Source organism: Sciurus carolinensis, chromosome 2 (assembly GCF_902686445.1).
Source record: "Sciurus carolinensis chromosome 2, mSciCar1.2, whole genome shotgun sequence".
Lineage (NCBI taxonomy): Eukaryota > Metazoa > Chordata > Mammalia > Rodentia > Sciuridae > Sciurus > Sciurus carolinensis.
In genome coordinates, this window is record NC_062214.1 from 163,828,407 (window position 1) to 163,855,342 (window position 26,936).

The following is a 26,936-nucleotide window of genomic DNA, read 5'->3' on the forward strand; positions in this document are numbered from 1 at the left end:
CTTTCCCCAGGGTGTGCAAAAGCACGGGCACCCCGCAGTTCTGGGGTGGGGGCGGGGAAGATGTGCCCGCGTGTTCGGCGGGTGAGGGCGCGGGGCCAGCCAGGCCGAGCCGCGGGAGCCTAGGAGGGGAGGCGGTCTGGGTGGGGTGGGGCATGGCGGGGGAAGTGACTCAAGGCCAGAGGCGGACCAGGCCCAATGAAGACAGTGTGGGGGCAACGCGGGGAATGGGCGCCCCTGAGCGGATGAGCCGCGACAGGATGGGGCCAGGGTGCTGGCGCCCCCAGAACGCCCCGGGCGTACCGCGAGGCAAAGGGCTCAGCAGCTGGGCCCTGCTGGGCGGGGGTCTAACATCTGGGCGGAGTGGTAAAGCATCATCCTGCCCTTGGGGAGTCGGGAGGAACCCTGTCCCATCCAGCTGTGCAAACAAGGTCCCGAGCCTACCCTGGGGAGAGGGGCGAGAGGGGTGGTCAAGCCGCCGCCACGACGGCCCCCGCGTTGCGGGCTATGCCAGCCTCCTCGGAGCCCGACGCAGAAACTTGTTGCAACAAACAGGCGACCGCGGGTGCCCCTAGCAGCCAGCGGCGGAGTGGGTGGGCGGGCGAGAGGGAGGGGAAGGCTGGCGGACGCCGCAGCGAACTGGTGGGCAGACCCGGAGTCGCCGCGTAAGCGGGGCCGGCTCAGTGCGGTGCGGCAGGCGCGGCTGTGCGGCAGCGGAAGTCCTTTGTTGCAGCACAGTCCCTGGCAGAGCCAGAGTCTCTCCGCGCAGCCCAGCCCGAGCTCCGCGCGCCGCCGCCACTGCAGCTCGCGGCCCCTTCGCCTTCGCCCGCCTTTCCCGTGGCTGATTTGCCTTAAACTCCCTAAAATCTCCGCAGCCCGGGTTCCTGCTGCGGCGGGTGAGTATTTGCCAGTTGTGGGGCTATTTGCGCAACTTTAGCCCGGGCCTGAGGGCGTCGGGCCGCGGGCCTGGCGGAGTGCGGGGCCGGAGCGGCACCGACCCGTGCGGGAAGCCAGAGCAAGGCGGACGCGCTGGGAAGACCTGGAGACCAGCGGCTGCCGACCGCCTGCTCTGTGTCGGCGCTTCAGGTCCCGGGCGTGCGGCCTCCCTGGGTGGGAGGCGAAGCCCGGGTGGAGAGTAGTTACCAAATTAGTTATCATCTTTTCCCTTTCTTTCTCTGCCTTTATTTTATTTTTTAAGGGGGGAGGGGAGGTGTAGACGGGAGGCGGGAGGACCCGGTTGATTGACGGGCCCAGGGCCCGCTTCTCTCAACTTACAGCTGCGGCTCCTCGGCGGGTGGGAGGGGAAGTGTCCCGGAGCCCGAGGCCGCAGACTTGGGCGCGCTCCGAGAGAGGAGGCAGAAGAGCCTTGCAAATTCTTGCTACGCGCTTTCCCACCCCCTCTCGCCGGCACACACGCTTTTTTGTTCAGTAAAAAGTGGTAGGTCTGGATTTCGGGAATTTAAGGTGGGAAAGATCTTATGTTTCCTGGGAAGAAAGTGCTTTCGCCTCCAGTGGTGGCCGCTTACTAGAAGTTCGGTTAGTTTCGGTGAATGTGTTGTTGGCTGCAGATCCGGAGTTGTTACCACTGAAGTGTGTAGGCATAGGTCTGACTGAGCTCAGCACCGCTCCCAGTCTCCCTTTCCACTAAGCAACGCGTCCCATGATCCGAAGGGTTGACAAGACGTTTTCCTAGTTGGGCGCGTCGGGAAGAGGTTGATGAAAGTCCTTGTTTTTAGGGTTTAAGGCATTTGTATGTCATGGTAATGTTCCTAAGTCGAGTTTCAGTGTGGTAGGTACATGCAGATTCTGCCTTGACCAAAGTGTATTTCCATACAGTATCACGACGGGAACAATTTTCCCTTTGACAGTCGAACCCAAAGGAGCGGTCTGGGGCTTTTTGAGGCAACTTAGAATCAATTTCTTGAGCTGAACGTCCAGGCACTCTTAAGGCAAATTTGTTGAAGGCTGCAGTATGACAACTTAAAAACACACACGATCTGCTTTGAAACGAAGAAATTAGAGTCTGTGAAATTTTATTAGTACAAATGGACATGATCCGGAGAAATGGGGAGATTGTAGATATAGGAAGATGAAGCCTGAATGACGGCAGGCCATCGTTTGCTCAGGACTTAAAATTTTTAATCACTTGGTACGCATCTAAGAAAGTCTCAGTAATAACTGAATGACTTTGAGAGCTAGAAGGGGCTTCCTATTAGAAGAAACTGAAGCATATGGAGGTGAAATGCTTTGCCAAAGGTTAATAAAGAGAAAATCTGCAGGAAGCCTTCAGTTAACACTGATTTTATAGTAGGATTTCTCTATTTAGACCAAAATTTTATGCTGTTCAATAACTCAGGCCATGTGTTCCATTTCTTTCCACCTCTAATACGACGGTGTACTCTTTACCCGTGTTTTTTTTTTTTTTTTTTTTTTTTTTTTTTTTTTTGAGGGTGTGAGGAGGCTAGTGCATCATTGACAGAGAAAAGAAACCATGTTTTAACCAGGACCTCAGCAGGGCATGAGCACAGTCACAGCCATTTGCTATTGACCTTGTGTTTTGATTTCACTTTAACAGTGCTTAATTTCTGTACTGCTTTATCATTCTCCTCTTTTGCCAGGCTATGGGGAAGGTACAGTTAGTGGACCTTTTTCAAAGTGTGTCCATATTCTTTGAAGTACATTTCTTTTTCTAAATGTGCAGGAGAAAAGAAGTTCCTGCTTTCAGGCCTGTCCTGCTCTGGCCAGGAAAGACATTAAGTCTTACTGTTGACCTTCTGGCCCAAAGGGGAAGAAACCATTTGGGGTAGAATGGCAGAAATTTTTCCTTAGATTTTTACTGTTAAGCTATAGTCTTCCCCCCAAAATCAAGGTATATTTGAGAAATATCTACGTGGGAGGTCATTTTGGTCTCAGGTGTTTTCTCTTGATATTTTCTTCTTGTGCCAGTACCTTTTATAATAGATTGCTTTGTAATTTTTCTTATATTCTAACTTGAACTAAATCAAGTGTTATTCATGTCTATTTTGTCTCAAAATGGAAATACTTTTTTAAATTATAAAATCTATTCTATTTGTAAACATTCACTCTATGCTGAAATACATAAAATACAAAAATGAAAGTCCTTACTCCCACTCCTCAGAGATAATCACCGGGAACAGTCAATTCCTTGTTTTATAAAGGAAAGAAGGCAACATTTGATCACAGCTGTGCTGGTGCATGTGCCTCACCCTGCCTAGGGATGGCCTGTCATGATTCATGGGCTCATGTTCTCTGTTCACTGCTTGAGTTGGTGAGAATTGCCAGGTAGGGAAAAAGGGAGTGTTTTGAATTGAGCTGATTTTAAATTCTATGATTGAGTAGCAGACTTGAGAGTTTAAACATACCAGAGCTGCTGTTTTTGCTTTGTCCTCCTGAACTGTACCTTGGTGGGCTAGTTCTCAGACTTTTTTAATGTTATCTAGTCTCTGATGGATAGTTTTATCCAGGCCAAATGCATTAAACAAGACAAACCCCTCACATGGTAGAAAATTTCCTTATTTATATTTGGGTATGAGTGGGTGTAATTGGGATAAAGACCACTCCCAAGATATCCCTGTGCTGTTGATGGTGGGGGTTCCTCCTGATCTGAAGGCTGAATGCTGAACATTATGGAAAGGAAATTAGGATGAGGAAAGGGAGGAGTTAGTGATTGTCTAAAGTTTTCAGGTATGGCATGGGAAGGACTGGTTGGTGAAGGGTGGATGGAACTCAAACCTGAATGCCACTAATAATTGGCATCTTGGCATATATTTAAGGTAGAGACTTACACTGAACTTACATTTTGGCAAATATAGTTATGTGTACATTAACTACAAGAGGTATTAGTCAAAGTGCAGAATTACTCCTTAGCCTGGTTTATTGAAGAAGAATGAGCTGTGAAGTTCTAAAAGCAAGCCCCAAGATAATACATAGAAATTTAATCACAGCATTGGTTATTTGAGGGTATTGGGAACTTTTTTTTTTAACACTACTTTGTTTTTGACTTTATAATTGTTTTAAAATAAAATGTTAAAGAATTACCAAAATTTTCTGTTGTGCATATGAGATGGAGGTAATTTTTTTTTTTTTTTTAAAGAAATAACTGAAGAGGTCCATCCCCACTTTAGACCTCTAGTGTTAGGAGCATGCTCTAGTGGGCAGTGAGAGTCTGGTTAGGGAAGAGGCAGGGCATTCTGCCTGCCTGTAAGATGGGGCAGTATGAGAATGATGAGAACTTTTAGATTCATGGAAAAGGGAGATTCTGGGAAGCTTGGAGTGTTCCAAAAGGGCACTGCAGTTGATAGTCATGTCCAGGTAGTGGTGTCTGGTTAATGAAACTTTGAGCTTTGAATCAAGCCTCACCTTTTATTTACAAATGAGCAATTTGGGATAAATCAACCACTGGACTTGTTTCTTCATTCACAAAATGAGAATAATAAAAATACCTGTGATATAGGGGCCGAGGTTGTATGTGGCTCAGTGGTAGAGCATCTGCCTGGCACGTGTGAGGCACTGGGTTTGATCCTCAGCAACACACACACACACAGCACTACATAAGAATAAATAAGTAAAATAAAGGTATTGTGTCCATCTACAGCTAAAAAAAATTTTTTAAAAATACCTATCTTGGGTGGTTGTGAGAATTAGTTGTATAATTGTCAGCCACGTGACAAACCAAGCATAAACTTAGGCAAAATAAAACAACCTACTTCAACAATTATTCATTCAAAACCTCATCAAATATCAACTAAATGTCAGGCAACTGGTAGTGGCCCAGAGGTTACAGTAATGACTAAGACAGGGCCCAGATCTCAAAGACCTTAGAACAAAGCAGAGGAACTAAATTATTATAATACCTGCCTTAAGTGTAGTGACAGATATAGCATCCAGTTTAGAAGATACATTACTGGCCACCCTATAGTTGTATGTGTAGGGTGTTTGGGCAGCACAGAAGAGAGGGATCTGACTCTTCTGGGATCAGAAAGTACTCCCCAGAGAACGTGAGCTGGACATGGAAGAGGTTCTAAGCAAAGGTAATAGCATGAGTGCAGATAGGAATGCTTTCACTGTTAGGTGATTGGGAATAAGGGAAAATCTTAAAATAGATTTTAGACTTGAAAATGGAGTTTTAAGTTTAAATTTTTATACAAATATTTTTTGGTTTCATTTCATTGACTTTCTCCCCCAAATCCTGGGGACTGAATTCAGGGGTACTCTCTACCACTGAGCTATATCCCCAGCCCTGTTTATTTTTTATTCTGAGACAGAGTCTTGCTAAGTTGTCGAGGCTGGTTTTGAACTTGTGATCCTCCTGCCTCATTCTGAGTAGCTGGGATCAGAGGTGTGTGCCACCATGCCCAGCTTCATTTTGTTGAATTTTAATTAGGAGTGTGGTTAGCATTACGCATAAACAAACAAAAAACTCTGGAGCCACAGAGTTGAAAACAATTTTTGTTAAATGTGTAGGATCTCTTAAAAGAAGGAAACCAGTAATCCCTACCATCATTGCTGAGGTCTACCTCACCAGTTCTTTATTCAGTAACTGTTCACCAAATAGTTATATTCCAGAGAAAGGAATAAGCCAAAGTCCTTGCCTTCAAGTTGCTCACAATCTAGTGAGGGATACCAACACATAATTGTAGCCAGTTCCTATTAAGCACTTTGTGACATGCCTTATAGTTACTCTAAAAACTGGGAAGGACTTGCCATCCCTTCACAGATGAAGAAAGAGGCACAAATCGGGTAAACAGCCTACTCAAGGTCACACATCTAATTAGTGGCAGATCTGTCAGTCTGGTTAGTCTATGCTTTAATGTCTACTATAAATTGCTGTTCTGATAATTAAAATACAGTGTAATAAGTGCAAAATAAGGTGATAATGCACAGTAAAAAAAAAAAAAAAAGTGGGAGAGGAAGTTAGTTATAAAATGCTTTTAGGAGGAGGTAGTAACCTAATTCTAATATGTGGAAGGGTCAGACAGAAGAACCAATCGGCCTCAGTAAAACTGGAGGTAAGGCATACATGAAGTCCTGTGTATTGAGGACACCTGGGAATGAGGCAGCAAAAATCTCTCTATTGCTTGAATGTGAAGTTTGAAGCAGGAAGCAGCCCAGCATACAGGTAGATGGGTGGGCACAGAGGGTTTTGTATGCCTTGCTAAGGAGTTAATACTTTGGCCTGGGGATACATGAAGGGGGCACCCATAGCAGGAGAATGGCATGGTCAAATTCTTATTCCTTATGAATCATCTGAGAGCAAAAGATGAATTTGAGGAGTCCATTAAGGAACCTGTTACAGTAACTCAAGATTGATGATAGAGACCTCGTGAGGACAGGGAAGGTAAGGATAAAATAAAGGGGCAGATTTGAGAAATACTGAGTGGGAAAATTGGCAGAACTTGATAGTTGATTACCAGAAGTTCCAGGTGATTTGCAAGTAGCCAAACTGGTGCACAGTGGTGGCAGCTGAAACAATGCAGAGGGAGGAACAGTTTTAGGTGGGCCTCGGAAAAAAATCTGAGTGCATAAAGTGAAAACTCTGGAATAGATAGAAATCCTATAAAATAAACCCTAAGAATGAATACGAATGCCATGTGCTAAAAGGAACTTCCTGGTGAAGCCACTTTTAGCAGAGAAAAGCCAACTGTTTATACAGTGCCCTCTGGTGGTCAAAATATATTATGCTGCCTCTTCAAGATGAAGGATGAAAGTGCAGAAACTGCCTGGATCAAATAACTTTTCCTCCACTCCTGGAAGAAAAGAGACTATTCTAGAAGCCACTGTTTCCTCTGCATTCAGGTTGAGTTAATTTCCTAGGTTTGCTGTGTAGTTTAACTACAAAAATATTTCATTTGTAAGTTATTTGGTTGACAGCCTTACCTAATCCCTGTCACGAAGCAAAAGAAGGCAGTTTGATTGCTTATCAATAAAGTACAGAAATTGAAACTTTTTTTTTTTTTTTGTACTAGGGACTGAACCCAGGGATGCTTAGCCACTGAGCCACATCCCCAGCCATTTTTAAATTTTGAGTCAGAGTCTCACTAAGTTGCTGAGCTTGGCTTTTAATATGCAGATCCTCCTGCCTCAGCTTCCTGAACTAATGGGATTACAGGCATGGGCCACCACGCCTGGCTAGGGATAGAAACCTTATACCTAACTCACAGATCCCTTCCCTAGGTCCTCAGAGAAAATTACATTATTGTAAATTGAGTTTCAATGAGTTTTTGTCTTGTTTCACAGCCCATAAAAGACTGAAATGGTGGACAGATGGAGGTCAGCATACCTTTTAGAAGTAACAGCTATTGACTTGACAAGGGGACAGAAAAATATCAACCAAGCAAGCAACAAAACACCATCTCCAAAAGCAGGTGTAGGTATAAACAACTTTGCAAATTTGACCAGCTCATGCACTTCAGCAAAACATAATTGATGCAGAGGAAATGGTCAGGTGGTGCTGCGCATGGGAGCTGCAGTTACAGTAGCACAAAGAGCTCTAGACCAGGATTGAAGAAACCAAGGTTATCCTGACAGCCACTAAACCTAGATGTGACTGTGAGCATATCACTTAACCTCTGAGGGCCTTAGTTTGCTTTGTGGTCTGTAGAATTGTAGATTGAACTATCATTTCATAAAATTCTATAAAGTGTTCATAATGGTGACATTAGTAATTTTTAAAAATTGGATTATGCTTGGATCGAAAATGAAAAAAATATTTGTCATCTCTATATAAGAGTTCTCTGAAGAGTATGATTATTCCAATTTTATAGTTGAGAAGAGTAGAACTAGAAAAAGTTTGCTCATAGCTACGTAAGCTGTAGAGCTGGTATTCAAATCTAGCAGGGTGTACTTCCTGGGCTTTTAAAAAATTCCTTCATTTAACAAGCATATATTAAGAGCCAACTATGTGAGAAGAGTGCTAGACACAAGGAACACAAAGGCTGTTAAGCCTTGGCCCTGTCCTTGAGGGTTTAGTATAGTGGGCCTTACTGTACCAGACTGTTCCTTAGAGCTCTGTCAGTGCTAATGATACAAGTAATACTTAAGCATTGTTAGCATTAATATACAGCTGCATTATGTTTTTAAAAGACTTGAGGGTGTGAACATGAACATGAAACCAAGCTATCATTTATAGCATTGTTTCTATGGGAATATGTGTTTCAGTTTCCAAATAACTTAAAAATAAGTTTTGGAACATAATCCAATTATAATTTCAGAACTTCCTGTACTAAGTACTGAATTTGGAGTTTAATAACCAGCTAGAATGTTTGGTCTAAATAGCGAATAAAATTTTCTAATTGTATTTATCTTTTAAGTGGCTTAAATAAAACCTTTTATCTTTAGGGGCCTCTACAACTATTCATTCCCAGAAGTTTCAAGGAGAAAACCTAAAAATTTAATCAATTTTAAAGATTGAACTGTATACTCTGGAAAATGATATTCAAAGAAAAAAAAACTAATGCTAATGTGATATTCTGTTAGGTGACAAAATCTCCAAGGCTGTGATCTTAGACTGGAAAGTCATATTGCTTGTGCTCTAATCCCAAGAGGTTCTCTCTTTATGGCATACATATAATACTGTATGCCTCTGACTTGATCAGTTTTTCATTACCATAATAAAATATCTGAAGTTGGTTTACTTATAAAGAAAAGTTTACTTAGCTCACAGTTTGAATGCTGAAGATCCAAACAGCATAGCACTGGCTCTGGTAAGGTCCCCTCTTGGCTAGATCATATGTTGGAAGTGAAAGGAAGAGCAGGGAAGGGCTAGTCTTGCTCTCTTATAACAAACCCCCTCTCAGGAGCTACCTGGGGTCTTAATCCTTTCCAAGGGCAGTGCTACCAGTGACCTAATGTCCTCCTGCTAGGTGCCAAGTCTTAAAGCTCCCACCACCTCCTAACATCCTCTCTCTTGGTGACGAGGCTTCCAGCACATGAACCTTTGGACATACTTAAATCACATCCAGACTACAACAATCTCTGGTTTTTAATTTAGGTTTTTTAACCTATGTATGTATGTGTAATATGTGTTGAGGTATACATATACCAGCCTAGAGTAGAGCCTGACATTATCATAAGGCTTAACAAATGTTAGCTATTTGTATTATTATTGTATTACAGTTGTCATTTACCATACCTGCACAACCTTCACCTTCGATTTATAAAGCAATTTAACCTTCCTTTCCATTACATTTCCAGCCTAGCTGTTATATAGTCCTCCCCAACTATTTATATACATACCTATACAAATAACTGAAATGTCTTTCCCCTTTCTGTGTTTCTCCACCTACTCATTCCTCAAGTTTTCACTCAAATCGTATATCCTTCCTAAAGCCTATTGTTCTGGTATAATTCATGCTTTTTTTCTAAACTCTTGCTGTATTATAGACGATATAATTTAGCATTTAGTTGTTCTCAAATAGCTTTTTGGTTTCAAACGTAATCCCGCATATATAATTAGCTCAACTATACACCGTCTTTTTGCACCCCAATGCTTTATACAGTATTAGAAACACAGTAGATGTTCAATACGTTCTGATACTCTAATCTTAAAACATGAGGGAACTCTTTCATTATGTTTTAGGCTTTCAAAAAAGGTAATCTACAGCCTTCAAATTAAATCCATATGCATACACTCAATCATATAAGACATAGAAATAGGTAAAAGGAGATTAAAGTATATACAGGTTGTGTATCCCATATCTTGGAACCAGAAATGTTTCAGCTCTCAGAATTTTCCTGGATTGTGAAATATTTGTATGACTTTTATTGGCATGTTGGTACTTAAAAAGTTTTGAATTTTGGAACTTTGGGGATTAGGTATGCTCAACCTATACTTAAACCCCCTTTAAGATGAGAGGTGACTGAGTGGTGCAGAGATGGGGTACAGAATTGGGAGTCTGGTGCTAGGCTTGCCTCCAGACTTTCCCCGAGGCTATGCAAATCATCCTTACGTTTCTCAGTGGTAATGCAATTTGGAATTGTTATTTACCTAATAGGAGACACTTCAAATTAAGTTACTTCATTCACTTTACGTGTTTTTTTGTAGCCCCTTATCATTTATCCAATGACGGGGCTACAGATGTCATCACCTTCATTTCACATTACAAAAAGCAAGGCTATGTGCCTGGCACATAGTAAGTACTCAGTGTGCTGACTATGTTTATATGCTATATACCAATAAGATAGCTCAGCTGGTAGAGTGCTTGCCTTGCAAGCACAAGGCCCTGAGTTCAACCCCAGTACCGCCAAAAAAAAAAAAAAGAAATGAAAATATGTAATCCAGCAAGACTATTATTTCCAATTTAAGGAATTTAGCCAGAGGGTGTTCTTTGAAATCTTACTATCAATGAGAAATTTACTGAAACAGCTTACATAGTATATTTTAGGGAACACATCTGTTGAATAAGACTAAATGGTAAAATCACATTACAAATAGTGTTCAGATGGGGGTGGTCACTTGTGCAATAGTATGTAGCCAATAAACTCTAAGTTCCATGCCCAGTCTTTGTGTTTTTTGCAGAGGGCCACACCACATAGTTCCAAAGAAGTGTTTAGTACCATCTAGGTTGACAGGAGTCCTTGTTCTATAGTCCTACATCTACTTCACCACAGCTAACTATGGCCTGAGATATGGTTTAATGGCCCTAGATTGTTACCTTCTTTTATAAAATAAGAATTTAGATTTGGACTGACTATCTAAATTATTTAGTACTTTTTTTTTTCTTTTCCCCACTTAATATGTTTACTGTGTTGGCTGTTTTTTTTGTTTGTTTTGTTTTGTTTTTGGTACTGGGGATCAAACTCAGGGCCTTGTTCTTGCAAGGCAAGCACTCTACCAGCTGAGCTATCTCCCCAGCCGTGTTGGCTGTTTTTGAGTTTAAGATGAACTGGAGCTGATAAACTTTTCAAACTAAAATCTTCAAAATCCAGCATAATTTTTTTTTTTTCCTCTGGAGTACTGCACATTTGGTGTCCTCGCCTTAGGGGAGCAGTCCTTATCCAAAAAATATTAAGTCCTTTGAATCACACTTGAAGGTTCTGCTGTCAGCCCAGCCCTTGACTTCTAGCTGTGATGAACTTGTTTTTCCAGTGATGCAGCTAAGTAACACAAACAAAAGCAACCACAAATTTCAGTCATAAAAGCAGGAGCAACTGAAATATAAGCATTACTTTTATGTGAAACTTTTTAATAAATTTTACTATAAAGAAGTTCACTTAAGTTTTTTTTTGTTAGAATCATTAACAATGTCAGAAAATTGAAAAGAGATCAGACTTGGAATTTGAGTGAAATTATTTTTTGTGGGTTTTTATTTGTTTTGGTAATTGAACCCAGGGGTACTCTACAACTGAGCTACATCCCCATTCCTTTTACTTTTTTCTTTTGAGACAGGATCTCATAGAGTTGCTAAGGCTAGCCTCAAACTTGTGATCTTCCCCCAGTCTCTGGAGTTGCTGGAATTATAGCTGTGTACCACTAGGCTAAGGATGTAGCTCAGCAGAAGAGTACTTGCCTAGCATGTGTGAAGGCCCCCAAGTTCAATTCCCAGCACAAAAAAAAAAAAAAAAATTAATGCAAAAGCGATAAAAGTCTCACAGGAATTTAAATCTGTCATCCTCCATATCTCCTCCCACCTTTTTTTTAAATATACATTTTTCAGATGTCAGTGGGCCTTTATTTTATTCATTTATTTATATGTAGTGCTGAGAATCAAACCCAGCGCCTTACACATGCTAGACAAGTGCTCTACCACTGAGCCACAACCCCAGCTGCTCCCCCCACTTTTTTTTTCATTTATTAAGCTTTCTTAAAGCTTCCCTGAATGAGACTAAGAACACAGTTGCTGGTAAAATGCAAATGACAGCTATTAGAAGTTACTCTACCTAAGATCAGTTTTCCTGGGAACTTGGGCAATTGAATAATACCATAGCTTAGACCATAGGTCAGCCTAGTAGCTGTATGGTTAGCATTGAAGATGAGACACAGCCCTTGTTCAGCTTCCACCCCTACGATGAGAGAGAATGCAGAAAGACAAATGGAGGCAGTGGGATTCATACCCAGTCAAAACCAGAGCCCTTGTTTTCTACCGCATGATGCCTTCGTCCATAGCTAGGAACTTTACTGAGTACATGTTGAATGAAATCACTAATCTAGAAAAAGTCAAAATTCTCAATGATCTAACCTTGAGATTATGGAATGCCTGTGCTATTGATGATTTCAGTACTTAATAGTGCCTGATCCACCAAAGGTATTCAATAAATTTTTTGAATGAATAAATATACATTAAAATACTATAACTACCATTATTTGTTCCAGTGTTTTGTTAACACAGAATATATGTATGTATTTTTACTATTTTAACTGAATAGTAATTATAGCTTCAGATGTGTCCGGATAATTGGACTTCTATGTAGTTGTATTAATTTGAATTAATAGCCATAAAACTGCTTTTCATACAAATAAGGAGAGTTCTTGGAACTTTTAAGTTTATCTATTTAGACTTACTTCCTGATGCTTAAATAAGTATTAGCACCTCGTGACAACAGCTACTGTTACTTCCATTAACTGATTACCTGCCAAGCACTGTACATTTTACGTGTCACTTCTGTGAATCCTCATGTTTAATGTTATTTTTGAGGTCATCCCCATCTTAAAATAAAGGATGAATAGGATAAGCAAATTTCAAAACTCATAAAGTTAGATTGGAACCCGGTCTAAATTTGATCCAAGGCTTGTGCTCATTTCACCGTAATATCCTCAATAACATTTTGCTCCTTTAATTTGGGCACTTACTATCCTCCAAACAAATTTGTTTACTTTTTGAACAACTCTTAGTACTAGAAAGCTTTTTTTTTTTTAATAATCCTTCTACTTTGTTTTTGTTCAAGGTCTTTCTGAATCCTAGAAAAATGACTGTAGACTGGAAATCTCATCCTACTTAAATGCACTTGGGTCCACATTTTTGTAGACTTTTTTTTTTTAACCTTTTGAATAAGATTGTATTGTTTGGATTTGTTTTATATAATTCTAATTGTAATAGAATTTTGTACCTTCGTTTACTCCATTCTCCATCCTGAAAAAACTTCTCACTTCTGTTGTCATTCAAAAATATGATTTTTGAAAGCCTGTGAATTTTAAGAGTGAATTCTAGGGATTAGACCGTTTACTTAAAAATTCCCTTTTTATCAGGCATCCAAATTATAAATAACACATTAATGAGTATCTTTGGGCATAAACTGCTTTTGTTTTTTAGGTCCATGGTGAACAGGAGTCCTCACAGTTTGGGTACAGATTTCCAAATTACAATGGTCTGAAGTATTGTGCCTACTTGATACAGCTATCTGGCTTCTAGAAGGACAGTGGTTGCCATTTTAAAAAGGCAGCACATGTCATCACCTTCTTTTCACACTGTAAAAGCAAAACCGTGTGTCTCACACATAGGAAGTATTCAGTATGATATGTATGTATACTTATAACAGATCTGAAAATATTTAATCCAGAGTCATGTCCCTACCCATGGAACTCTGACTTTAGGCAGGGAAATAGGAAGGAAGATGCTATTTAGGCCTGTAAGGGGAAAAGGGTATGTGATCCATATTTGATCTATCAGGAACAGATTACAAGCAAGAAGTAAATTTAGATACTATTACTATAGCAGGGATGGAAGCGTTTTGGGACTGAAGCGTGAACATTTTATTTCTCTGAACAGTTTGTTTAAATGTTCTTTTTAAGTTCAGTAAAATTGCATAGGAATTTTTTTTAGTAGCATACATTCTGATAAAATTGGATCTTATTTTAATTTTGTAATATAATAAATAGAACTTCTAGAGATTTTAATATTTCCATCTCCTTTATCCAAAGTTAATTCCTTACGTTAAAAATAGAGTGTCCACCAATGTTAAGTGAAGAAGACTAGTTGCAGAATGGTATATATAACTAATTAGAACAACAACAACAAAAAGATATGCTTTGCCATGGTAGGACTTAGGTTAAAAAACACATCAAAAGCAAATCAATGTGCCTGCACATAGTAAGTATTCAATTTGCTTACTATGTATGTAAACATAAATGGATCTGAAAATATATAACCTATAGTGTTTGAATGGGTTACCACTGGGAAAAGCCATTGCAACCTAAAGTGAATTTTTATTCTGTGTACTTCTATGTTTAAAAATTTGCAGTAAGCTTGTATTAACTTGTGTCCTTTTTTAACATTTAAAAAAAGAAAATTTTATAATCTAAGGATAAATACTTTCTTCCCAAATAAATCCACTGCTTCTTTATATCCTAAAATACAGGCTGAGCAATATAAGATGTATTTCAAGAAAAGAAAAAAATCATTGATAAAATTATTTAGTTGCAACTGCCATATAATATTATAAGGTTTAAAAAAAAATAGAACTTTTCATATGGAATATTTCAAACATATATAAAAATAGTTGGGCATAGTGGCACATACCTCTAAATCCCAGCAACTTAGGAGACTGAGGAAGGAGGATCACCAGTTTGAGTATATATAGCCTTAGCAATTTTGTGCAGCACTGAACAACTTATTAAGACCCTGTCTCAAAATCAGAAATAGGCCTGGGGATTCAGGTCGATGGTAAAGCACCCCTGGGTTCAATCCCTACTACCCAAAACAAAACCAAAAATATACAAACATAGAATTTGACTTTTCTCCCAGCTTTGTTATCAGTACACAGCCAATCTTGCATCATCTATAGTCCCTTCACCCCCCCTCATTCATCTTGAATATCTCAAATATATCATTTCATCTACAAACACTTCAGTACCTATAGCTAAAAGATACTCATTTTTTATAGTTACACACGAGATGTAAGCTTACCTTATTTTTTTAAATAAGAACAGTGAGTTATATTATTTATTTTATCATATTAAGTCCTGCAATGGCAAAGCATATCTTTTCTTGTTGTTCTAATTAGTTATACATGACAGTAGAATGCATTTTGACATGTCATACATAAAAGGAGTATAAATAACTTCTCACTCTTTTGGTTGTACATGACGTAGAGTTAGGGTTGGTTGTATAATCATATATGCGCAGTAGACTCATTTTTAACAATCAAAAAAACCCTTCATACACTTAGAAATGAGCACTAGTTCCTTAATATCATCTAAGAAATTTTTAATGATAATCTGGTTACTAACATTCAGTTTAAGTTACTTGTATTACTTTCATTGTTCATTTCCTTCAAGTACTCCATTCTTCATCCTGAAAAATTTCCCACTTCTGTTGTCTTCATAAATGTAATTTTTGAAAGCCAGTGAATTTTAAGAGTGAAGGGAAAAAGAATGTTATTTTTCCTTTCAGATTTAAGGTATATATTTTCCCTCAAACCAAAATAAAAGTTTTTGGTTTTGATAATTTCTTTCAATATGAGAAACCTGAATAAATGGCTGGGTATTTTCATTTTCAAACTTAAAAAAATTATTCATAATATATTAAAGGTTTTACTACATTAGGGTGGAAAGCTATTCATATCTTGAATGTAATAGCAGTCAGACAAGTCACAAATAATGCTAAAAATTATTTTAATGCTTTTCTTATATTATCTGACTTTGTTTTTGTTTTACATAGGTCTCTAATTAATAGAAGATGGCAAAACCCAGCCACAGCAGCTACGTCCTTCAGCAGCTAAACAACCAAAGAGAATGGGGTTTTCTCTGTGACTGTTGTATTGCAATTGATGACATTTACTTTCAAGCCCACAAAGCAGTTCTAGCTGCCTGTAGCTCCTATTTTAGAATGTTTTTCATGAACCATCAACATAGTACTGCACAACTGAATCTCAGCAATATGAAAATTAGTGCTGAGTGTTTTGATCTCATTTTGCAATTTATGTATTTAGGAAAAATTATGACAGCTCCCTCCAGTTTTGAGCAGTTTAAAGTGGCAATGAACTACCTGCAGCTATACAATGTTCCTGATTGCTTAGAAGATATACAAGATGCAGATTGTTCTAGTTCAAAATGTTCATCTTCTGCTTCCAGTAAACAGAACAGCAAAATGATATTTGGAGTAAGAATGTATGAAGACACTGTGGCTAGAAATGGCAGTGAAGCCAGTAGGTGGTGTGCAGAGCCAAGCTCAACAGTAAATACACCACATAATAGAGAGCCTGATGAAGAATCTTTACAATTAGGTAATTTTCCTGAACCACTATTTGATGTATGTAAAAAAAGTTCTGTGTCCAAATTATCTGCTCCAAAAGAACGTGTATCACGACGCTTTGGACGGAGTTTTACCTGTGACAGCTGTGGATTTGGCTTTAGTTGTGAAAAATTATTAGATGAGCATGTGTTGACCTGTACTAACAGACATTCATACCAAAACACAAGATCTTACCACCGAATAGTAGATATTAGAGATGAAAAAGACAGTAACATCAAAGCTGAATTTGGTGAAAAGGATTCTTCTAAAACATTTTCTGCGCAGACAGACAAATTTAGAGGAGACACCAGCCAGGCTCCTGATGATTCAGCTTCAACCACTGGAAGCAGAAAAAGTAGCACAGTGGAGTCTGAAATAGCCAATGAAGAAAAAAGCAGAGCTGCTGAGAGGAAAAGAATCATTATCAAGATGGAGCCTGAAGATATTCCTACAGATGAGCTGAAAGACTTTAACATTATTAAAGTTACTGATAAAGACTGTAATGAATCCACTGACAATGATGAATTGGAAGATGAACCTGAAGAGCCATTTTATAGATATTATGTTGAAGAAGATGTCAGCATTAAAAAAAGTGGTAGGAAAACTCTAAAACCCCGGATGTCAATAAATGCTGATGAAAGAGTTGGTTTAGAAAATATGAGACCCCCTAACAACAGCAGTCCAGTACAAGAGGATACTGAAAATGCATCTTGTGAGCTGTGTGGACTCACAATAACTGAGGAGGACCTGTCATCTCATTACTTAGCCAAACACATTGAAAATATCTGTGCATGTGGTAAATGTGGACAAATACTTGTCAAGGGTAGACAGCTTCAGGAACATGCCCAAAGATGTGGAGAACCCCAAGATCTGACAATGAATGGGTTAGGGAATACTGAGGAGAAAATGGACATGGAAGAAAATCCTGATGAGCAGTCTGAAATAAGAGATATGTTTGTTGAAATGTTGGATGATTTTAGGGACAGTCATTACCAGTTAAACAGTATCCAAAAAAGCAGTTATTTAAGCATTCTGCCTGTCCTTTTCGATGTCCTAACTGTGGCCAGCGTTTTGAAACTGAAAATCTAGTAGTTGAACATATGTCTAGCTGCCTAGACCAAGATATGTTTAAGAGCGCCATCATGGAAGAAAATGAAAGAGATCACAGACGAAAGCATTTTTGTAATCTGTGTGGAAAAGGATTTTATCAGCGGTGTCATTTAAGAGAACACTATACTGTTCATACTAAGGAAAAACAGTTTGTTTGTCAGACATGTGGGAAGCAGTTTTTAAGAGAACGTCAGTTGCGTCTGCACAATGATATGCACAAAGGCATGGCCAGGTATGTCTGTTCCATTTGTGATCAAGGAAACTTCAGAAAACATGACCATGTACGGCATATGATTTCTCATTTATCTGCTGGTGAGACTATATGCCAGGTCTGCTTTCAGATATTCCCAAATAATGAACAGTTGGAGCAGCACATGGATGTTCATCTGTATACATGTGGAATATGTGGAGCAAAATTTAATTTGAGGAAAGATATGAGATCACATTATAATGCCAAGCATTTGAAAAGAACCTAAGTGATTTTCTACTGTACTAATGTCTAGTTGATAGCAGACAAAACACCAAAGCAAAAAGGATATGAGCTATTTAGAAATTGATTTTATAAGATGAATTGCTGGAAAAAATTCAAGGCCCTTTTATCTTTAATATTTTTGTTTAGGATATTAAGTTTCTACGTTTTAGGCGTTAAATTGTTTTTATCATTTTTTGTTGTTTCTTAATAGCATTGTTTCTAGTTTTCTTAGCTTTGATTAAAATTACTTTTACATGTAGATAAGCGGCTGTTACCCCTTCAATGACTATTAAACTTTAGTTTTTTATCAATAAGGTGATGACTTCACTATTTTTATGTGTTTTTCTAAGGTTATGAAATTTTAAACCCCATATGATTGGCCATTCCTGTTTAAAATTTTAAAAGTATTTATTTGAAATTGGCCCATTTCACTTTCAGCTTTTTTTTCTTTTTTTGTCAGTTGAACAGTGAGTTAGCTACTGTTTATTCCTCCTTATTATCAATGAAATTCATATTCTTAAATTGACAAGCTTATTAGGCAAGTTAGGTGCACTGAATCTAACCTTTAAGGTTGACATGGGCTCAAACTTGGCCTAAAAATATTGATGGACCTGAGGAAATTCCTATAAATGAACATTTCCTATAACTGATAAAATATTATCATTTAATAATCACATTTAAAACTTATATTAAGTGTAAATCCAAGTGACTTTCCCTCACTTGAGAAACTAGTGGGGATAAGCCATTTTGTTTTTATGATATTAAATTTAGCTATGATAGTTAATTAAAAAGACATCTTGTATTCATTAAAAATATTTTAATTTAAAATATTCTGATTTCTAAAGTGTGTTAGTTTACCAATTATTTTTGTTTATAAATAGACTTTAATAGTGCTCTAGAAGTATGACATCTAAAGGAAAATATGATTTAAAATTACATACTTTTGGAACTTTGAGATTCGAGAAAGCTGCCATGTATATTGATAAATCTAATAAAATAAATCAATTATAAATCTGGTTGTTCTATAAAGGTAGAGTGCACAAAAAATGTGTTGTGTTTTATACTAAGATTTGGAGAAAATGTATTGTGGCAAATTGCAGTTTATTACCATGCTTTATTATTTTCTGTAAAGGATACAAAATTTGAGGACTATAAAATAATTAGCATAAGTGGAAATAATTTATCATTTTTCAATTAAAGTAGTTTGTTAGTTGTTATTGACAGAGGGTCTACATAATTTACATGTGAATTAAAACACTGGCAAACCTGACCCACCAATAAACACATCTACTGAATAGAATGCCTTTTAATGTGAATTACTTGTAACATAATACCCTTCTTATAATGAAAAGAATTTTAGTTAACTCCTATATTTAAAAATATAATTTTGTGATTACAGCAGTAGTTTAATAGCATTGCTTTTTGTTCACATCAAATTTTTAAATATGCAAATCATTTTTATACAATTTGCATAAAAGAACAAGTTGCCAAGAGAATTGAGAGACATATTGGCTAGTAAAGATTTAGTTGTAAGTATTAGAGCAGTGTGAGCACAGAGATTTGTGGGGATGTGTTGGAATGTTAAGGTTAGGAATAGCACAGGTGCCAGCACTGAATTAAATAATTTTTTTTAAAGCCACATAGTTAACAGAATGCAGGAAAAGTAATTTCAACTTAGTCTTGGATACCGTTGTTTATCAAATATTTATATGGGAAATGCAACTTAAAATATAAGATGCATACATATATTACTGCTAGAAACCTGATAACAAATGTTCTCAGAGAGTAGTATAAAGAGACAAAATAAACTCAAACCAAATTTCCAAACCACATTATATCTTAGTAGACGTGATTTTCTTCAGGGTCACTTTTTTCTACCCTCATCAAAATTTTTTGTTGCAGTAGCTTTCCCACCATTAAGGCGGGGGGGGGGGCTTCTTTTTTTTAAATACTACCTCTCTGAAGAAAGGATCATCTGTTCCATTGGGGAGCGTGTGTGCGATTTAGTGCTTTGCCATGTACTAACAGCCAATTAGCAAGCAAATATATGAATATTATCTCTTAATTTTACGTGACTCAGATGTTTATAGTTTCACAGAGTCACTCCTCATGATGTTTTCTTGTTTTATATGTCACAGGACACATCTTTTTATTTTGGAATTAGCTACAGGATAGTACAGATTTCTCAAAGTGGAGTATATAATTTGCCTTATCAAACAGCGTTCATTTGAAGGCTTCATGGTTTTTAAAATTAGGGGAAGCTGGGCACAGTGATGCATGCCTATAATCCCAGTGACTTGGGAGGCTGAGGCAAGAGGATGCAAGTTTGAGACCAACCTCAGCAGTTTAGCAAGACCCTTAGCAACTTAGTGAAACCCTGTCTCAAAATAAATAAAAGCAATAGGGATGGAGAGCACCCCTGGGTTCAATCCCATACCAAAATAAAACAAAACAAAATTAGGGGAAATGGAAAAATACCCAACACCTTATCCCAACTCAACTTCCTTTCACCTCCCTCCTCTGCTAGTGTGGAGTGAAAGAGCCCTAACTCCTTTGCTATTGCTTCTCACCCTCCTGTGCTGTGAAGAGAATGAAGACTGGAAGTTGTCTGCTGTTCAAGTATTTATAACTTGGATTTTTAGGCTCCAAATTTAAAAAAAAAAAAAAAGGAGAAAAAAATCTAGATAGATGGAGTAGAATCTGATTCCTCTGTTTCACGAATAGTGACACCATTTTGTTTGAAAGGCCCTTTTCTCACCACTACCAATACTTGGATTCCTTTTTGTTCTCTGTCCTGGGGTTAAACCCAGGGGCACTTTACCACTGAGCTATACCCCTAGCCCTTCGTAATTTTTTTTTTTTTTTTTTTTTTTTTTTTTTTTTTTTTTTGAGGCAGGGTCTCACCAAGTTGCCCTGGCAGACCTTGAACGTGTGTTCTTACTGCCTCGGCCTCCTAAGTAGCTGGGATACCACTGTACCTGGCTAGCTTTTGGATTTTTTTAATGCATATGAGCAATCAGACTAAATTTATTTATTCCTGTGGTGCTAGTGATCAAACCCAGTGCCTTGACATGCTAGACAAGTGCTCTATCACTAAGCTACATCTCCAGGCCTACTTTTTTGTTCCAAAAAAGCAAGAAATCCTGGAGGAATAGTCAGCTTCTAACAAGCTTACCACCAATTACGGTGCAATTTGGATGTTCTACAACTTTTTAGTAAATAAGACCCCCCCACACACAGAATAATAAAACATAGCCAAGGCCACAGTAGATTAGGACTCAGAAATTTCTTAATTTCCCATATTATTAAAGTAAAAATATTCAGAGAAATAAGCCACATAAGTAAAATGGTATATAGCAAATGTTTAATTACTACAAAGTAACAGTTTAACTATGGACAAAAATTAAATTAGAAGAAAGGCTTCCAGAGGGGCTAGTTACAATAATAAGAATTAAAATAAGGATGACATTTGCTAGAGCAGACACTAATTAAAAGGAAAAATAATAGGCAAGAATGATGTTATTCTGTATTTAAAAAGGAATAGGATATAAAATTTGGAGTAAATAAAACATTTGAAAATTATAGGTAAGATGAATAGGGATTAAAATAAATTGATTAGATTAAAATAATTATAGGCTGCCTAATGGAGTAAGAGTTATTAACACATCAAGGCTATGCCTGAATACATGAGATACTTTCATATTCTAAAAAGTGGGAAGAGGTTGGTGGTAGTTGGCAACTTTCTCACTGGTTAAAAAATACTCATTCCTCTATCACTATGAAACTTTCATACTTAATACATCTCTGGAAGATCTCCCAAAGAACCAGTATAACAGTTGTAATATTTAAATTAAGTATAAAACCTGTCATTGTTATTAACAAAAAACTAAATAAGTACCAATAGAAAAAAAAAAAAAAAACCTGGATATGTCTGTGCACACATAGTGAAGAATAAAGAAATTTGGTATATAATTTTAACTGGGTTTTATCATGAATTAAAATTGAAAATTTTTTTTTTCCATCAATTTGTTTTGATCAACTTTTCTCACCATCCCCTTCTCCATTGTAACAAATGCTTCCCAGGGATAAAACACCAGCACTCTAAAGGCATCCCAGCATAAATAACTTCTAGCATTGCAGAGCATCAAAAAGCTGTAGAACATATCATTGTAGGATCCTCCCTATATTCTTGTTGTCTGAGTAAACTGAGGGTGATAGAATGGATGCTAGGAAACTCAAGCAAGTAGAATTATAGTTGGTGTTTAGAACTTGAAGCTCCATCACAAATTTGGAAACCCATTATCCATCCATAATAGGATCAGTAATCCCAGTATCCATTTATTTAAGGGTATATACTCAAGTGCTTTACATACATAATTTTAATTAATCCTCATAGCCTTTTGAGGTAAGTATACTAATTTTCCAGATAGGGGACTGAGGTCCAGAAGAGTATTTTTCCTAAAATCACATAGAAATTATGTATAAGACCTGGAATTTGAACCTAGACCTCTGACTTAAACCTACATTCCTATACTTAACCACTAAGCTACATGCTCTACCTACCAAGAAGTGCAAAGATGGGCCTTTTCAGGCACATGTGATAGAGGTCCTATGAGGCTGTGCTTGTTCATCTCTCATCTGCAGTGCCTGGTAAGGTGGCTGGTAATGGTGCTAATGAACATTCTGAGTAATGTGAAAATATGAGAATGGAAAACTAAATTTTATTTGAATGAGTCATTCAGAATGATGTTTTAGAAATAAATATTAAATGCTGATATATGTTTTGATTTTCTTTCATTAAAACTTAAAACATTTAGTGGTATGTCAGCCATTATGGGGGCCTATAGCAGAACTCAATTAAAAATTATTTTGAATTCAACTTCCACATTTCTGTCTGTGACTTTCCCCGCCTTTGTTTTCCCTATTCCTGTCTTTTATGTTTTAATCTTTCACCAATCCTCATTTCCTTTTATTTGTTTTGACACTGATGAGTTAAGAACTCACATCATTTGAAAATAAATGTTCCCAAGAAAAAGCAGAATGACAAAATAACCAGTTTCCTCTTTTTGCCTTAACAGATGATGTGGATAAGAAATTCATCATTTCTTTGATCAAAAAACAGAACACCCCTGAAAAGGGAGATACTGAGGGATGAAATTTACCAAATTATATTGTGTGCATATACAAATATGTAACAATGAATTCCACTAATGTATAATTATAATGCACCAATAAAAAATATGGAAAAAGACGCACCCATTACTGTATTGTGATTGCTAAGATTTATAAAGCAATCAAAGTTTTCTTAAAAACAAAAATTGGAGGGCTGGGGATATGGCTTAGTACAGCACTTATCTAGCATGCTTGAGGCCCTGAGTTCAATCCTCAGCATGGCAACAAAATTTGGTTATTCCAGCAGTGTATAATTCAATTTATGAAAGCATAGATTTTAGGTGAACTTACGTAGTCTTACAAAAGAAATGAAAAATAATTTCAGGAAATGACAGCTTGCATGACCACCCTAAACTAGCAGCAAGTTTAAACATTTAAGTGAAACAACCTCTCCAATCTGATTCTAACTTCTGCATCTACTAACTGATTTCTATACAGTAGGTTCCATGCTACTATGCTAAACCTACTACTTTAAAGATTTGGCTACCATCTGTCAAACATTTTTTTCAAGTGAGAAGATTGAAATGGAGATGATGCTGTGAATGTCTATATAATCATTTAAGTGGCTTTGCTCTTGTCAAATTCAAGGACATATTACTTGGTAACATGGGTATAATCTCACTAAAACCAGATGAAATTTAACTACTTATAAGTTTATATTCTGGCAAGAGGCAAAAAGGCAAGGGTTTAGAATGTTCATGTCTGTAATTGCAATTAGTAAATATAAACAAATAACAGCTTGTAAGTTCATACTAATTGTGAACCAACTTAACACTGCTTACATATTTATGTACATACACTTAGCTGAATTTAGCATTAAGTTTAAATCCTACTTTAGCTATTCCCTTATTGTTTTCAGGAGAACCAAATAATTGAGGCCATTCAATAGTGACTGAATTGTTCTATCAAAATCCACACAGATCACTAGAGGGCAGGAAACCATTATAATTTCTTAATATCCTGCTCAATTAACTGACAAAAAAAAGATGATATGAAGATTACAATTCAATACTTGGTTCTATATTGAATATATCAATGTACTAATCATCATTGTACTAAGAAATCATAGGAGTCGAGAGTCAGAGAATGACAAAATTTTTTAAAAACACAATTTCATTTCAGAGCCAGGAATAATAATTTTATGTGAGAAAGGAATAGACAAGTATTCAGGCTATAAAGCCTGCTCTATGCTTTTTTTCAAAAGTTTTTGTTGTTTTTATTCTACTTAAACCAATAGTTTATAGCTCAATTTTTGCTTTTTTTTTTTTTTTTTTTCCCGGTACTGGGGATCGAACTCAGGGCCTTGTTCTTGCAAGGCAAGCACTCTACCAGCTGAGTTATCTCCCTAGCCCTATAGCTCAATTTTTGATGAAACAATTCCAAGCACCCAGATTATGAATATCACCTTTCAAATATTTATGTTCCCTGATATGAAAAAAAAATTTTAAGGGACAATTTATTCTTTATATATGGAATTAAAATTATGCAAGTCTTTATAATTCTAGGCAAAAATATAATTCTACCCAGAATCATGGGTCAGGTTAAGACAGTTATATGCCTAAGAATTTGAAGGAATACTTCTTCTTTCTCTGTTTTTGTGTACTTCATTTTCATTTGCAGAGTATACAACACTTAATATTTGAAGAAGGTAGTGTTAGCTTTATGACTGAAGACAGTAAAAGGAACATGAACTTTTAAATTTGTTTCAATCAGAAGTTTGCCATTAGAAAATACATTGTAAAACTTTTTATTTGAAGGAAAATGTGTCTTCCTCCTTCCTACCCTTCTACTTGTCTGACCTTCTTTTTTTATGTTACATTTTTGTGCCAAACCATTCTAGCTCAGACCATACATGCAAGAACAAAAATGAAATTCTGCTAAATAAATACAGCAGAATTGTATTAGTAATAATATATTTAAAAGGTACAATGAGTTACATTCAAGAAGTAATTGGGTAAATTTAAATTCTAGAAACTATTGTTCCTATTCTTCATTCTTTTTAACAATATGCTGGCCTGGTGCCAAAAGCTAAGAAATTCTGACCTAAAAATATATTGTATCTTGTAGGACAGTCAACTTGTAATGTTTTTTTTCTTGAGTTTTGTCTTTTTCTGTGTGGCAGTGGTGAAATAGGGCCTTCTAAACCTCTGGAGAAGTGACAGATCTGAATTTGGAGAGAACATGGGGAAGAATCAATCTTCAACAGATAATCTTTAAGTGCAGACCCAGGAATATCAGATCTGAAGTGGCACCATCTTTTCTGTCTTCCTGACAAACTTCATCAGCCCCAAAAGTTCCAGTTCAAAGATGCAAGAAAATAAAGATCACTTTGGAATCACTTTGTTATAACAAAATTGATTCATGGTGACTTTCCTAGTATTTGTGAAAAATATGCTAAAGTAACTGTAAAATTCTCATGACATCAGTGGTTAAAGCTGCGCTAAAATGAAATTTTATATGCTAATTATCTTCAATGGTCCCTTCTAAAATAAAAGGACTTTGTAGGCTACTGTCAATATATTATAAAGAGAGATAATCACATATATCTATAAACACACATATAATTCTAAACCTAAAATAACCAGAATCATAGCTTATATATTATGAAATGTAGTTAGGAAGTTTTTAAAATTCACCCCAAAATATGTGGTTTAGAGTGTTAAGTAAAAAGACAGGAGGAGTACAGAGAAAGAAATTTAAGGTCAATATTATAAAAAGACAATCTAGTTATTACTCACTGTAAGTAACACTTGCTTCCTTTCTCATTTACCAACCACATACCAGATTATTAATATAAGCTCTTCTTTAAGTCTGTAACCTTGAAGAGCATAGTAGTATAATTATAATAGTGGTAGATTTTCACAAATCACAGACATGCTGTTTTCTTCTGAATCTAGCAATATAATCTAATAAGGTAGAATTAATTTCAGTTAAATATTCTCAATATTAATGTATAGTGCCCTACTCAACTTCAAAATTCAAAATAAAATTCAAAGTATTAAATGAAATGATGGTTAACATTTAACATGTTTTAAAAAACCTTTCACACAGAAATACTTGATGAAATTTTAACCTGAATACAAATACATTTTGATACACACATGCGTGCACACATGCACACACACACACACACACACAAAACCACATGACTTATGGCCACATTATTTCCTTATTGTGAATATACTTGTACTGTTACCTTTGATTAATTATGTAATCAGTTCTTTATTACTATTGTTTTTAGTGCAATACCACAATATATTTTTAGAAATGCTGTCTTACTTTTATGCTTATTTCTTCAAATATTTTAGTAAGCAATTGCACAAAGAGATCTAACTTTAACATATACTTAACAGTATATATGCAGAGGTTAAGTCACTTAAAAAAACCTTAGCTGTAAGTAGGATGATAACTTGAATATCCATTATAATAATTAGACTAGCTGAAAATCAGAAAGAATTTATTAAAATGGAATAGTAGGAATAAGTGGGAGAAGGGAGGAAAATCTCCATTAATGAGATTAAACACATATGAAAATGTTTTAAGAGACATAAATAAGCCTAGAGAAGTTTGAGTCTAAAAAACACTACTATTCATCTCTTGGGAACACAAACAGAACTGAAGGCTTCTAAAGACAAATAGGAAACAAAAGATAAAAGAATATCACCACCTGAGGCCCTGGGTTCTATCCCCAGCACCAAAAAACAAAAACAAAAACAAAACAAAAAAGAATATTACCAATAATTAAAGGTGCCAGATCAATATAAAAATGACAATAATTTGATCAACTAAATTTTTATTTAATTAGATTTACTAAAGAAAAATGACTTAAAATTTGTACTAACTACAAATGTAATGAATTATCATTATAAATGGTATAAATGCCTTCTATGATATGATTATTTTCTGTAATAGTATAAAATGGAACTTTTGGATTAAAGTACTTTTGTTACAATTTTAAATCCATTGCTTTTATCTAATAAAACTTACTCCTTTATGTT

The 26,936-nt window shown here is 36.7% G+C and overlaps 1 protein-coding gene across 1 annotated transcript; it reads left to right on the forward strand.

Annotated features, from left to right (window-relative positions):
- The first annotated feature begins 162 nt into the window (after window positions 1-162).
- Zbtb1 (zinc finger and BTB domain containing 1) lies at window positions 163-26,936 on the forward strand. The gene is given in 4 exon segments (XM_047541821.1): window positions 163-893; window positions 15,612-17,190; window positions 17,193-17,526; window positions 25,061-26,936. Coding segments are annotated over 3 exon segments (1,932 nt in total). The 5' UTR covers window positions 163-893; window positions 15,612-15,629; the 3' UTR covers window positions 25,098-26,936.